Source organism: Bradysia coprophila, unplaced genomic scaffold (assembly GCF_014529535.1).
Source record: "Bradysia coprophila strain Holo2 unplaced genomic scaffold, BU_Bcop_v1 contig_70, whole genome shotgun sequence".
NCBI lineage: Eukaryota > Metazoa > Arthropoda > Insecta > Diptera > Sciaridae > Bradysia > Bradysia coprophila.
Genome location: NW_023503941.1, coordinates 236,088 through 250,770, shown reverse-complemented (window position 1 = coordinate 250,770; position 14,683 = coordinate 236,088). Strand labels below are relative to the sequence as shown.

General features: G+C 35.5%; 2 protein-coding genes and 3 non-coding genes across 6 annotated transcripts; 4 read left to right on the top strand and 1 right to left on the bottom strand.

Moving 5' to 3' along the window:
* Nucleotides 1–1,472: 1,472 nt before the first annotated feature.
* On the top strand, nucleotides 1,473–8,556 carry LOC119083903 (ester hydrolase C11orf54 homolog). The gene is made up of 11 exons (XM_037193716.1): nucleotides 1,473–1,714; nucleotides 1,774–1,872; nucleotides 1,928–2,106; nucleotides 3,510–3,677; nucleotides 4,048–4,144; nucleotides 5,826–5,992; nucleotides 6,056–6,960; nucleotides 7,153–7,206; nucleotides 7,266–7,488; nucleotides 7,549–7,764; nucleotides 8,049–8,556. The coding sequence occupies exons 1-7, from the start codon at nucleotides 1,636–1,638 to the stop codon at nucleotides 6,227–6,229; spliced, it is 963 nt and encodes a 320-aa protein (XP_037049611.1). The 5' UTR covers nucleotides 1,473–1,635; the 3' UTR covers nucleotides 6,230–6,960; nucleotides 7,153–7,206; nucleotides 7,266–7,488; nucleotides 7,549–7,764; nucleotides 8,049–8,556.
* Trnan-guu lies at nucleotides 4,598–4,671 on the top strand. The gene has a single exon. It is a non-coding gene; the product is annotated as a tRNA-Asn (tRNA).
* Trnan-guu lies at nucleotides 4,905–4,978 on the top strand. The gene has a single exon. It is a non-coding gene; the product is annotated as a tRNA-Asn (tRNA).
* Nucleotides 5,591–5,664, bottom strand: Trnan-guu. Its single transcript has one exon. It is a non-coding gene; the product is annotated as a tRNA-Asn (tRNA).
* On the top strand, nucleotides 6,740–8,556 carry LOC119083904 (iron-sulfur cluster assembly 1 homolog, mitochondrial). Of its 2 annotated transcripts, XR_005088972.1 has the most exons (6): nucleotides 6,740–6,960; nucleotides 7,153–7,206; nucleotides 7,266–7,341; nucleotides 7,414–7,488; nucleotides 7,549–7,764; nucleotides 8,049–8,556. XR_005088972.1 is itself a non-coding variant. In XM_037193717.1 (5 exons), the coding sequence occupies exons 1-5, from the start codon at nucleotides 6,880–6,882 to the stop codon at nucleotides 7,650–7,652; spliced, it is 390 nt and encodes a 129-aa protein (XP_037049612.1). In that variant the 5' UTR covers nucleotides 6,818–6,879; the 3' UTR covers nucleotides 7,653–7,765. The 2 variants fall into 2 exon arrangements, 1 of the variants encoding a protein (XP_037049612.1); XM_037193717.1 differs by lacking the exon at nucleotides 8,049–8,556 and having other exon boundaries at nucleotides 6,818–6,960; nucleotides 7,549–7,765.
* Nucleotides 8,557–14,683: the final 6,127 nt, after the last annotated feature.

Sequence of the window (14,683 nt, the reverse complement as noted above, 5' to 3'; positions counted from 1 at the left end):
GTTTGAATGTTTACAACTTAAATAGCAAATGTTAAGGACATGATTCATGACAAACTACTTTCAATTTTAAGTATCTAAATATCACCAAGGTAAATTGGGGCGTTTTACTACTACACCCATCAATGGCGTCGTGAAATGCTACTAGCGCTATTCACCCAACAAATTCGCCCAAAAATACGATAAGACCAATGGTTTACTTATCCGTACACTACAGTGTACTACACTATGTACAGTAAATGTCACACAGGCAATGACGTTTAAATGTTTATTTAAGAATAAATGCGACTTAATTGATGATTCGTAATGATACAATCATGTCACATCATCTGCTTTTATGGTTTTTGACAAGAAAACAAGCAAAAATAAAAAACGTTTGCACTGGATTTGAACCCGGCACCTTTAACTTGCCAGACTCAGACGTACTAGCTGAACTAACGGGCTGCTGAGAAGAGTAAATGTAATTTCGAGCAGCTTATAATGTAAGGTTGAAAATCTAAGTGAACCATTGATTGGTGTTTGGACCAGTAACATGGTTGTCTTTTTTAAGTTTCCGTTTCTAATTAACAAAATGTTTGTCCCAACTAATCAAACATATAATTACCGATCGAGGTCGGCCAAATCTATAAAAAGGAACGTTTATACTGATAACTGACACGACACTCTATGAATCGTTTTGGCAGTCTTCCGCCAGCAAATAGTTTTTACTTAACAAATCTAAGCATTGGCTAACCACATCAAAATTAACTTGTTTGAGGATATACAGTGTCGTAGGCGTCTCACATGTCAAATATAGAAATCACAACTGTCACCTGATGAGTACGGATTAATCGTACAGCAGTGTAAGGATCAAGTGTACATCGATGTACGGATAAAACTCACAAAAACACGATAAGACATTTAACCGTACTTTCTAAGAGTTACTCGTTAAAATTGGGCGATTTTAATCTTATTTTTTGGGTGGTGTATTAAAATGTGACTAGCTTCATTCATAAGAAGAATCGTATTTTAGTGGCAGGTATTTTCGTATGTTAACAACGCACTTCAAGCAAAAGTGCTTCGAGTGACAGCTGCCAAATAGCTACTATTTTGTATGAAAAAAGTTTACTGATTTTTTTACAGTGCCAAAATTTTTTGGATACACTGTCCCGTTTCAGTACTCTATTTAGTTTACTACTCATGCTTGAAGTGCGTTAATGTTAAGCATTCAAAATAGGATCAATAAATAAATTTTAGGATGACAGATAGCTACATCAGCAGAAAATCGATGCGTTTAAAATCCTGCCAAATCGTCAAAAACAGTTGAAATGCAAGTCAATATATTGAAAATGGAATAGCTTAAGTGTATGTGCCTTAATATTGTTCCAACCATCTGATGTGATTATAACGCGGTCTTCCTCATATACACATACACACCAATATTTATCATGATGAGGAAGATATATAAGACATTACTCTTTGCATACGATCACATATATTCAGTAAACTACTTCATTGCTACCTCTCGCCATATCATCACTCTGTCATACGACGTCTTACCGGTTTATAGAAAAGTGGTTCCTACCAGTCCAGTGTTGGCTGAACAAAATTGTAAACATTGTTTGTCGTTACTTTGATCGTGTTACAAGTCAAACGATTATGAGTGCCTTGAATACGGACTTATTGCCACTGGAGGAGAAGTTGCTGCACACACCACCTCTTGAAGAAGTGACATTAAGTAAATATAGGAATTAATTTTGCGTGCACTTTGGAATATTTTATTTTCTTTCTCGTTAGCTTTATTGGACGGCTTAAAGAGTAACTTCGGTGAAGTAACAGTTGAAGTTGTTAATTGTCCAGACCTTCAGAGAGCTCCTTTCCATTTAGCTTGTAATGGTAATAATTAAACCCGTTGTATAATCTATCTGTTTCAACTGAAATAATTACTTAGGACTAAGTGGCTCAGCAACGCTTTGTGAGATCGGCGGGCCACCGTATCTTTTACCACTGGTTGATCGCACAAAGCTTTATGATTTGCGAGAGATAAGTAGGAAGTTGCTAAAGTCAGGTGAAATTTTTTCGATCGGTGCTGGAGCTGGTTATCATCCGTATTTGAACGAAAATTGTGAGGTAAGGTAGAACTTATGTTCAGATTTGGACATTATATTAAGTACGTGCCATATAGATATTCCAGTTCACTACACATAGAGCTTTGTGGGGCTAGTCACAGACGATTGTGATCTATTAGATCATTTAAAATACACAAAAATGACTTCACACAAAAGCCTCCGAAAATTTTCTATATTCATGCTAGAAGCAGTGCTGTGCTTCATACCGATATAATCAAATTGTGATAAATCTGATTTCTTTATGTTTTTCGCTATTCGTTTTACATATTTTGTTATTGCGTTTGGATCCATGGCCACTTTTTTCTTTTTATTTAGTTATTTATCAAAGAACTGAGGAAGTATGTTAGTTTCCTGCATGAATTCCCAAAGTTTTTGACAATTTATATTTATTTTCACGAAGAAAGCGTACAGTCGAAGGCAGTCAATTTTCAGCATAAATTAGCTTCAGCTGTTTTTCAGCTGATCCATACAAACAATCAGCACCGTTTATACGTCTTTATACGGTTTTACCACTATCATGCGCGTGCGTGTAGCAGCTTCAACCGTATAAACAAGTATAAACCGTTTTGATTGTATGTGTGGATCAGCTGAAAAACAGCTGAAGCAAATTTATGCTGAAAATTGACTGCCTTTGACTGTAGGCCAGAAAATAGTCATTTTCTTACATCAGCTGAAACTTCGGGAGTCTTTGTTGTGAAAAACGTTGTGTTGCTGAGAAAACAGTAGGAAATTTCATTTTCATGCTTCGGCGCCGAAAATGAGGGCAATTTTTCAAATTTTCTCTGGTTTTCTGCCCTTTGCATGAAAATTCACATGTGTACCAGTTTGGGACGGTTGATTTAAGGCATTTCCGCGAAATTGCCTAAAATCAATCGTCCAAAACAAGTAGACAAATAACTATTTCATCGTGACTTATGGCTACGCTCTATGCTATAATTTTGATGTTAGAATGATTACTACTTCATAAATATACAGTTGGCGACTCTGAAAGAAGTTACTCATTACACTACCAGGCAGCGGTATAACTATTTCAGCCGTATAAACAAGTTTACGTGTTACGGCATGTTTCATTTTCATTTACATTGCCTAATCACGTAAAGCATTGTACTTACGAGGTTCCCCTTCGGGTCGGGCTGTAACACCCCACTTATCAAATACACAACTTGGAACCTCGGAAGTAATATACTAATAACGAATTTCAGAGTCGCTGTTATCAATATATCATTGAAAAGTTTGCAAATGTACACTTACTATCAACAGCAGTAGACTACATCCTTGTTTGGAACTTTTTATTTTGCCAAACACAAGGCGAAATGTCAAGTTACAAACAATTAACGGAGGTCCACTACTTGTGTGTTCTTTTCTGTCTCCACGGAAACACCATCTAATCTCATTTGTTTTTAGGGAATCTACAACATGAAAATAAAAGCTGACAACGATACGGATGGAAGCTCATCCTATTTTGTGACAAAAAAGTCTAGCAAAGAATGTAATTTGATTCCAGTGCCGCATGACGAAACAAGGCTAGCACTTTTAGCAAACATTTTTATGTGTGAAGGAAAACCTGGACCGGTGAGCTAAATTTCTTCGCAATCGTTGTTAGTTTCCTATGCAACTCACTGAGTTGAACTCAGTATCATAAAGTCTCAAACTATAAATGCATCTGTTGCATAAATCGTTGTATGGAACTCGATCTGTATTATGACATAATTTTGACACAATCAATTACACATCGTGAGCCTAATAGCCTAACTTTGCACCCAATAACAAATGCATCTAAAATTTGCAGATCTATGCACATTATGATGCTGAGTTGCATAAAACATATTTACGACTGATTAATAATAAACAAATCGAATTTGTTTACATTATTATTCATTTTATTCATATCGCATTTGTGACGTTCATGCAAATAATTTCTAAACGAAATAATTTTGTAAAGGTCGTTCGCGTTCATTGTAAACAGCGAATCGGTTCTGACGACTTTATAGGAAGCATCAGGAAGGCACTAGCGCTGAAATATGCTGATAAAACTGTTGGTATGATTATAATCTTATCTAACTATTTGATATTCTTAATGCACATTAAGCGGAACCTCTAAATTTTGAGTACCGAACATTGTGTAGAACAAATATGATTTTAATAATCAATTAATTAGTCTGTACGTCGAATAGAAGATCCATTCATTTAAAATTAAAATATGCGAAATATCATCTAATAAACATCATCGTGACTAGCAACCTAAAGGGAACACCGACCTATAAATTTCGTAGTAAACAAATAAAATTCAGCTATAAATTACAGCATGGGCTCATACAGCAAAGCACACACTCACACACACACATATATACACTTTTCTCGTGGAATGAACTCACATAATATAAGACAGTATGACACTACGCTTGACTGTTGTAAGTTGTATATAATAACATAGATCTACAAATATTAATGTGTCCATATTGAAGGCATAATCTTTATGCTATTGTGTATGTGCCTCCGTGGCGCAATTGGTTAGCGCGTTCGGCTGTTAACCGAAAGGTTGGTGGTTCGAGTCCACCCGGGGGCGATTTAACTTTTTTTTTTTTAATTTATTTTCCATCATAAAATGTTCGGAGTTTCGGTCCAAACAATGACGGAACAATGATGATTTGCCTTGTGCAAATGTATCGCATAGTTCATGTGTTAACAATTTTGTTATTCTTCGTTTTTTGTCATTATTCTTTCTTTGGGGTCTTCTTTGAAAACATTGGTTTCATGCACATTCATAATCGGAATTTTCTTAAGAATTTGTGCATACGTGCCTCCGTGGCGCAATTGGTTAGCGCGTTCGGCTGTTAACCGAAAGGTTGGTGGTTCGAGTCCACCCGGGGGCGATTTAACTTTTTTTTTTTTGGTGAATAATGAAATTTTTGACAACTTTTTTTTTTAAATTTTGAAATCATTTTATGAACAAAAGAAATTTCTGCTATTCCAACTATTTCTCAATTTCAAATTACAAAATTCTGTGTCAAGCATAAAATGAAAAATAATAGAAGAATTGGAATAGAATTTCGACGTTTACCTGTCGTCTTAAGAAAGATGCACAGGGGTTTAGAGGGTCTACGGATTATCTGTGTAAGAAAAGAAATTTCGTCCATTGATCCACCGTTCATTCAGAGCCTCAGCGTCAGTTTTTTACCATATTCAAGACTTCAACCGAGCTAAATATAACAATAAAAACAATAAAAACCACGACAGAAGGGCCATATTCTAAGTCCAAGTACAGTCAAATCCGCGTAAAAACGCAAGAGCGAACTAAACAAAACTAAACTCAGATTAGGATTTGTATACCAAAAACATTCAATTAAAAGCATAATGTCATAAAATTCTTTCCCTGTTTAGATGAGTTCAACACACTAAATTGAAGAGACTGTGGATTTGAAGTCCAAATAGATTAATTGATCGAAGATATCTTTTCGTTGTTCAGTGTAAAAAAAAAGTTTAATCGCCCCCGGGTGGACTCGAACCACCAACCTTTCGGTTAACAGCCGAACGCGCTAACCAATTGCGCCACGGAGGCATGTGATCATTGCTGCTTAGTTACAGTTTTGAAATAAATTTACATTTTTCAAGTTGAACTCAACACAGTATCGTATATCACGCCGTGTATGTGTGGATTATACCCACTACAAGTGAATGTGTGCGACGATGAGAATATTTACGTTTTTCTTTTTCATTTAGGTCTAGGAGGTGTATTTCTGCTGAAACAAGGCAAAGCAAAGCAACATGTAATGAGTGATTTCTCGAAAACACCAATATGTACTGAAGAAGAGCTGCATGCATGGATGAATTACTATGAAATGCCAGCAACGTTAATTAATCTGGGCACCCTCGTCACAAATGACTCAGTAATTTCACCTATTTAATTCCGTTTTCGAATTTTTTTTTTGTAAATTATTTTGTTGCTCTAGGATTTAGATTTGAGGCTGCAACATTTTCATAGTTTTTCGAAAAGTGTCTGGGGTGGACACTATCACATCGATACAACTCCAGATATAGTCGAGTATGAAGGCTATTTCAATGTTGGGGAAAGAATTGTGCGAATCGATAGGCCGATCAATACACACCAATTCGGTCGTGACTAATGTGGTGGATGATTTGGAAAAATTAATTACATTTCCATGTTTCTTTCGGTTTTATTTCTGTTTTGGTGTTGGTTTCATTGTGTATGAATAAAGAAAAAAAAAATCCTTTTGCAAAATTATTCGTGAAAATTGGCGAATCGGAACCAATGAAAAATCACCTCATACATACCACTGACAAAAATGTCATTTTTTCATTATTATAAACATAATTATTATAAATCGTTTACTGGCTTCATGTAACATATACCTTTCTATATTACGACAGTTGTTGTATGCAACATTTAATTCAATACAAAAGTTCCTTATAACAGGCCTTAATTAGTCTTAGGACACAGCAGATTCAGTAGATTTCTTACTGCGCAACTAGGGATGTTAGAAAAACAAAAGTTACGTGAATTTGGAATCCTCAGAATTTATTTAGAGAAAGCGGCTGCAAAAACCGCTGTTTGTTGAAGTTAAATTTCAACACAATCTAAAAGTCACCAAAAACAACATCGCATCAGCTGATCGCAACTGTCACTGTCAATCTGGTATCGCGTAATAAAACGAAAAGAAACCCAAAACAATATTTCGATCGTGACAATATGTTTCATAATAAAAACTATCATTAAATCACTTCTATCAAATCAGTAATTGAGTTTCGTAATTGAATGGCCACCAAAGTGGTAGCAACGGCTACAGTTCGAGCCATAAACAGAAAGTTACAGCCGACTAGAGCAGCAATCGTCATGGTAAAAATAAATTTTTTCATGCAACGGCGACCGAAATGAACTTTACGATTATTCTCGCGTTTTTGTCCGTATTTATATGTAAAGATTTAAGACAGTTTGAATAATTAAATCCGTCTAAAACAAGCTATATTGCCTAAACTCAAGCATTGTCCATTTTTGAGAGGAACAATTACATTTCTGCTCTATTTTTAGACACCTGCAGCTGTGAATCGTATCAAAGAGTTGCTTGTTGGCAAGACGGAATACGTAATTCGAATTTTATTCAATTGAAAGGACTCTCTCTTCTTAAAAACATTTTCTTTCAGACTGCACTCAAAATCGGTGTCAGACAGAGGGGATGCAATGGACTGTCTTATACGTTGGACTATGCCAAATTGAAAGGTTTTATTACATCGACATTCAGCCTTGAACTTAAACTCATCGCCATTTTTTTCGGTTATTTTTTTCTGGTAGATAAACTTGACGAGGAGGTCATTCAAGATGGTGTTAGAATATTCATCGATAAGAAAGCTCAACTGTCTTTACTAGGTAACAGAACATTGGAATGAATCCAAGGATCATTCTCAAAATTTGGTTTATTAATTACAGGAACGGAAATGGACTTCGTGGAATCAAAGTTGTCATCGGAGTTTGTTTTTAACAATCCAAATATTAAAGGAACTTGTGGATGCGGTGAATCTTTCAGTTTATAGAGACAACGAAAAGATTAAAATTTAATCTCAGTGTGATGCACCTGATAGTTTACTTTACAGTTTTGTAAAGCTTAGCGACCATTTTAAAGTTTTAAGTAAATTCTTAAGTATAGTTTCCACTTAAAAAGAGCACTCCGTTTAGCCTCCATTTACATGACAGTTGTAAAATAGAACAAAAGAACTGTCACGCAAACGGAGTGGAAATTGAATTTATAACAATTTTTTACTCCGTTTACGTGACAGCAAAAGAACTGTCACGCAAACGGAGTGGAAATTGAATTTATTTCAATTTTTTACTCCGTTTACGTGACAGTTCCTTTGTTCTATTTTACAACTGTCATGTAAACGGAGGCTAAACGGAGTGCTCTTTTTAAGTGGAAACTATACTTTACGTAGTAGAATAGTTGCTGCAATATTGTTTTGTGCGCATATGAAAGAAAAACGTTGCGAAAATTGAAGATTCCTCGACAAGTGCGCCGTAATTTGCATTCAAACTTCCGAACCGCAATGAATACAAAGTACTAAGTATGGCCAAATGACAAAAACTTGTTCTGGCCGCATTGTTGCGACCGCAGCATTAATATCTCATTGGTTCGTCTACTCAAATTGTTCGAAGTTGATCAAGAGAAATGGACCTTTGTGCGGATATGGATTTCATACGAACTCATTTGATGTAAATTTTCACAACAAATGAGTATTCGTTCGACGCAAAAACAAGCGAAGTCCAATATGCTTCGGTCATTACCTAGTGTTTTATATTCATTGCCGAACCGGATGTTTTCTTCTCATGTAAATTATGGCAGTAATGTCCATGTAACTTAATGTTTTAAATAGTCTCTTCAATACATAAGCACGCTGTTGTAAATAATGACTTGTGGTTATTAATAGAAATTATTGAAATAAATTATTTATTTAGTTTTGGTATTTAGATGATATTCGTTTTAGTCAGTACATCCGCTTGTACTGAAGGGGCCAGATACGTTCGTTAATCTCACACTGACCAAAGTACAAAAATTTTGTCTCGATTCGACACTGTGGAAATAAAATATTTGCAAACTGAATAACAATCACATTGTTTGAATCATCGATGTAACATCATGTCCGGAGCGTTAGCGGAGGACTTGACGCAGTCTAACTTCCAAAAAAAGAACGAAGAAAATTTTTTGAGACGCGGCAACTATATATAGGCGAGAATTTAAGTTTCTTTCCTTTGGCCTGTATCACCACAAATCCTATTCTATCTTATTCGCGCAAATACGAGCAAAACGAGCTATCACTCGACTATGTAGCTTTAAAATTACCGGAGATACATCGTTTTGAAATTGGCACTTTTCATAGAAAATACACCAAATTGACTTTTCCCAAACAATCAAAATCTTTCAACTTACTCTGTATGTTTCTATCTATCTATCTATCGACGGACGATCTCGGAAACTAGTCAGCCAATCTCCATGAAATTTTACAGGAACCTCAGGGTGGGCATAAAAATGAAATTGTGATACGCCATTACCCCAGGAAAAACCAGAATTTTGTTTTATTGGCCTCGAATTGGTTTCTGAGTGTGGTTTTCGAGGGTCGGGAACGCGTTTTCGGCTGTAGCTTCGCTGTTTTGAAACCTACAGAGGCGTGCAACCCATTAAATGAAAGGTATTCGTAACACGATTCGAACAAAAAAAAATAATTAAAAAAATCGGGTCAGATTCGTTTGAGCTAGAGTGATTAGAGTGACCAAATTTTGAGCTACTCGAGCGTAGGATGAAAGGACTAATATTTTTTTGGGTTATGAAAGATAGAGAGTTACTTTCTTCGGCAAAGTCTCAGAGTTTTACGAGTAGAAAAGAATGGCATTTGTGAAAAATGTCGAAAGTTGGAAATGGGTGGGTCAATTGGGGTTTTGGAGATATTTCTTGAATGGTGGCAGATAGAGAATTACTTTCTTCGTCAAATTTTTGAATTTCGTCAAATTTTCGTCAAATTTTCGAATTTCGCTAAATTTTCGATTTTCATCAAATTTTCGAATTTCGTCAAGTTTTCGAATTTCGTCAAATTTTCGAATTTCTGTTTTAAACTGTTATAAAAAGCAGTGTTTTAAAACTTCTAAAACGACTGATATCCCAACAAAAATTTCTTCGAGAAAAGTGTGACGCAGTATTTGCAGTACAATTTCTAAAATGAATGATATCGCTAGAGTTGACGCTTTCAGCTTCGTTACGCAAAAATTAAATTTTACATCCAATTTTAGTTCAAACAAGCTGGCTTAGGTTTTCTCATCATCTGCCAAATAATTTTTACCAAAAAAAAATTTGACTGGAAACAACCAAAGTTTTACCAAAAAAATCTGCGTTGCATGTGGCAGATAAATTTTCTTGCTGGTCTGTTCCTGAACATGCGACGCAGATTTTTTTGGTAAAATTTTGGTTGTTTCCAGTCAAATTTTTTTTTTGGTAAAAATTATTTGGCAGATTATGAGAAAAACTAAGCCAGCTTGTTTGAACTAAAATTGGATGTAAAATTTAATTTTTGCGTAACGAAACTGAAAGCGTCAACTCTAGCGACACCATTCATTTTAGAAATTGTACTTCAAAGACTGCGTCACACTTTTCTCGAAGAGATTTTTGTTGGGTTGTTAATCTCAATTTTATCTGTTGGAAATAAAAATGTTTCTGTGAATGTGACTGTTCGTGTGTGAGTCAGAGGAACTGCATTGGTAATGAACAACGTAGTTTACTTTTTGATCCACTGTTTTCTCCTCACGTCCCGACACCACTCTTGCGGATGTTAGTTTTTGAAATTTCGACTATTTTAAAGAAGTTATTTCCCTGAATTTGAAGAAGAAGAAGAATATAGAAAACTTTAGTAAAATATTGGAAACATTTTCCCCAAAATTAGTCCTTGCCTGCGATCTCACATATCCATCTGTAATATTAATTAACAGTGTAAGTATATTGAAAATACTATGATTAACTGTCTTCATCATCTCGTTATGAACAACGCTACATTGGCAGTAAATTAGCGATGCAATTATTGTTATTTTGAATCGACGTGAATCATTATTCTAAGAACAATTGTTCTACGGTACGTCTCTAAAATGCACCGATATTTTTATTAAACTGTTCAAATGTCAATCCGAGCAGCCGCCTATGTAATAGTTATTTACGTCACAAGCACCGAAGTCCGAAAGGTCTTTTCCGTGTGACGTATCGAGTTTTGTAGGCCTGCTAAGAGAGAAGAGCTAAGAGAAAAAGCTGCCTCGACTAATTGCAACAATATATGGAAATTATTGTTTATAAGCTATTAATTTACAGCGTAGGTCTGAAACATTACGGTATAGAACTGTGCGCCGGCCGGCCACGCCAGCCGATTGTAGGATCAGCCGGTAGTCGCCGCTGATACACTCTCAGCCGCCATTAGCCGACGTTTGGTTAGCGGCTGTATCGGCTGAAATCCTCATCAAAGTTTTTTGAAGAAATGGTCGAAAAACATTCAAGTCTTCAACACGTCAGACAGACGTTGATCCGAAAATGAGGGCGACCGTGAGATTCACTATTTACTATAACTTGCTGGTCGGCAATATCGATTTTTTGTAAGAACTATGCTAAGGAAATGTCGACACTTTCAATGTTGGCAAAAAGAATACCTGATGACTAGTAGCAAAAGAAAATTTTTCATTGCTGGATTAGTAGAAAGTCGAGCCTTTTGCTAAGCAATGCTAACAATTTTTTTATTTATACAAAAAAAACTATGACTAGTAAAAACATCGTTAAAAAAAAATTCTGTTATACGTGCCGGTACCACATCAAAGAACTTATCCTCTGTGAAATCTCCAAACAGGTCAACTTCAGGTTCGAAACTCAATTCAATTTAGGTCTGAACTTCTCTTCTACATCACTAACATGTACATCAAAGAGCAACCTTCCTCTATACTACAAATTACGCCACTTTCGACGAACTTCAATAAATTGAGTTTTTGAAAACTTTTGGATCTTTTATTCAGTTATATCGATTTAGCCGCCGATGCCGCCGATGCCGACTTATTTTTGGACGTAGCCGGCCGACGATACCCACCGGCGTCAAATTATCCGCCGACCTCATCGGCTGAGACCGGCGCACAGTTCTATTACGGTATGCTCAGTCAGCTCTTATCGTAAAATGTCTTTTGCGCAATTTCCGATTAAATATATTCTCTTGGCGTAGCATAATGTAATACATGATGTAGTTTCATGTACAAATTAGTTGTATTCTCGATCTCAATACAAGAGGTACCATTCTGAATCGAAAATCACGGAAAATGTTCAATCAGAAATTTACATTCCAACTACTTCTTCTGTTAACGATATCAAAAATCTCTTCTTGTGATTCTACTCGAATCATTTGTTCGATGTATGAAAGTAATAGAAAGTGTACGGTATCTGGTCTGACAGTAACTTTTAAAAATTATTCATTTGTGCCGGTTTCACCAGATGCAGATATTGTAATAAAATTCGAACTTGTTAAATCAATCGTTCCAGTGCTAACAAGCAATATTTGCACTACACTCACCAAACTGAAGAAATTCTCTGCCATCGAGCAGTATATCGAAATAGTGGAAGATTATGCATTCAACAATTGCACCGAAGTTGTGGATATTAATTTGGAAAAGAACAACATCCACAAACTTGGCGTCGGAATTTTTTCTAACACAAAGAAGTTGCAACGGGTTCACATACTGGGCGGTTCCTTAACCAGCATGGACATTGATTTGTTCAGTAATTTAAGCGAATTGAATCAATTACTGTATAGCGCGAATGGCTTGAAGGAATTACCAATCGCAGCGATGAAAAATTTAAAAAAATTGGAATTGTTGTATCTTTACTCGAACGATTTGACCGATTTAGACGCCGAGGGATTGCTGGCAAATCTACCGAATCTGAAATCGATATACATAAATGACAACAATTTTCACTGTGACCGTTTAATTGAAATTATTGAAATTTTTAAAGAAAAGAAAGTTAGAGTTCCAGATCACACGTATGAGAAGCACTTAAAAAAACGAGATTATATTCCACGAAAAATCAGCAATATAATCTGTCTATCGCAAGCTCAAGTAGAGGCCGAAAGATTGAAGAAAGCTTTGTCTGGCTCATTGGACGACTTGAAAGATTTGCCGTTAGGAGCAGCAGTTATTCAGTTGGAAAATGTCGTAAATTCTGGATTTTTGGATACCGATAGTGAAATTGTAAGCTTGTCGAACACCGTCAACGAAAAATTAGAGAATCTAACTGAACAAATTTCGTATTTATATGAAAAGCTGCACAATAAATCAATTGAAACTACTGGATCTATTGATGGATTGATTAAAAATATTCAAACAGCGCAGCATGTACTTGAAGACAAATCGGAAATACTTCGAAAGCACGATGAAGCGATTTCCGTTTTAACGGATAAATACAAAATATTGATAAATGAATCGCCACATAATGGAAAAACAATTAGAAATAGCAATGACGAATATGAATCATTAAACAATAACGTAGTTGCCGTTTGGATATGTCTGGTGATGTTACTCCTGATTAATTTGGCAATAGGCTTATGGATGACTAGAAAATTTAGAAAGCGTAATGTAGATGTACCATTTTTATGTTATGAAGAACGAGTTGACCGAAAGGACTCACACCGACTGCACGAGACTTTGGCATAATATCGACGAATTTACTTAAGAAAAATAAAAAGGAAAACATTTAATCTGTTCTTTGACTTTCTCGAAATCCAAAAGTGTTGCGCTCTCTAGCAACCTAACTACATTTATTAAGGTGACAGAAATGCAACGTAGCCTATCATTATATATAAAATTAGAAACTAGTCAACGTTCTAAAAACAAAGTAAAAAGGTGGTATTTTGACAGCGACATAAAGAAGTTGTTTTTCTAGATAGATAGATAGATGCCGATGACAGTAAGAAGTCTACCTCTATGGTTTTGCCAACAGCATTGACGCCGTAAGTCCACTGAAAATTGAAATGACAAAGCCAAACGAAACAGTCTTCACTAATAACAAATTGATGTAAAACTTGAGTAGTTATTTGTTTAACAAGGGGAGAAATAGAAAAGTCAAACAAGAGCGCTCAAGTTGTAACTTCCTATTTTTCCCCGAAGTGAACACATAATTTTCCATCTGTGCGTGGCCTGAATAACTATTTTTTCCCACGAACGAAACACTTCAATTTTGTTTCACCATTTTCGAAACCGGAACAGAAGAATAGTTGCAAAGAGAGAAAAAAAACTCCTGTTCCCGGGAAAAACAGGAGTTGAGAAAATAAAAAATTTGTCTCCTGAACTGTCATCAGAGAGAGCGTCAACAAAACGCTATCTTCTCACCGCATTTGAGTGGAGAAAATAAGGCTTTTCACGCCAAGAAATTACTTATTATTTCCACAGATGTAGTTGACGTAGAAGAAAATCGCAATCTCCGTTTTACGGTTGGTGGAAGCTTTCTATTTTTTTCCCAATTTTTTTAAATTGCAGTGTGTTCATCTTTAGAAAGCACAATTTTAGATTTATCAATCCACGCCATTAGTCGTATAAATTTATACGTCAGAGAGAGCTTTTTTCTCCTTTGTTACGATCTGTCAGTTTTTCTATTTGCGATTTAATATGGAAATGAAAACTAAAATTGAGATATCTTTGCTGTTTTAAGTGGTTTTTCATATTTTTTTAGACCAAAATGTTTTAAAATGTGTTTGGAATCGATTGACATATTAAGTGTATATTAAGTGAACGAGTGACCAAAATTGAACGAAAAAAGTTTTTTTTAAACAAATATCAACACTGGGTACTTTTAACGAATTTTGCTGCCTTCTTGAGAGTCTTAACCTGTTTGTTGAAGTTTGGGCTTAACCTGCTCTTTCAGAATCTTGATGACGAACAACTATTTTGTCAAAAATTTTCGAACAAATTCAAATACAAAATAAATTTGCGCCAAAACGTTTTGAAAAATTCAGCATTGCATGACTCCAATATTCATAACAATAGCGGAAGATTGACATAAATGGAAAAT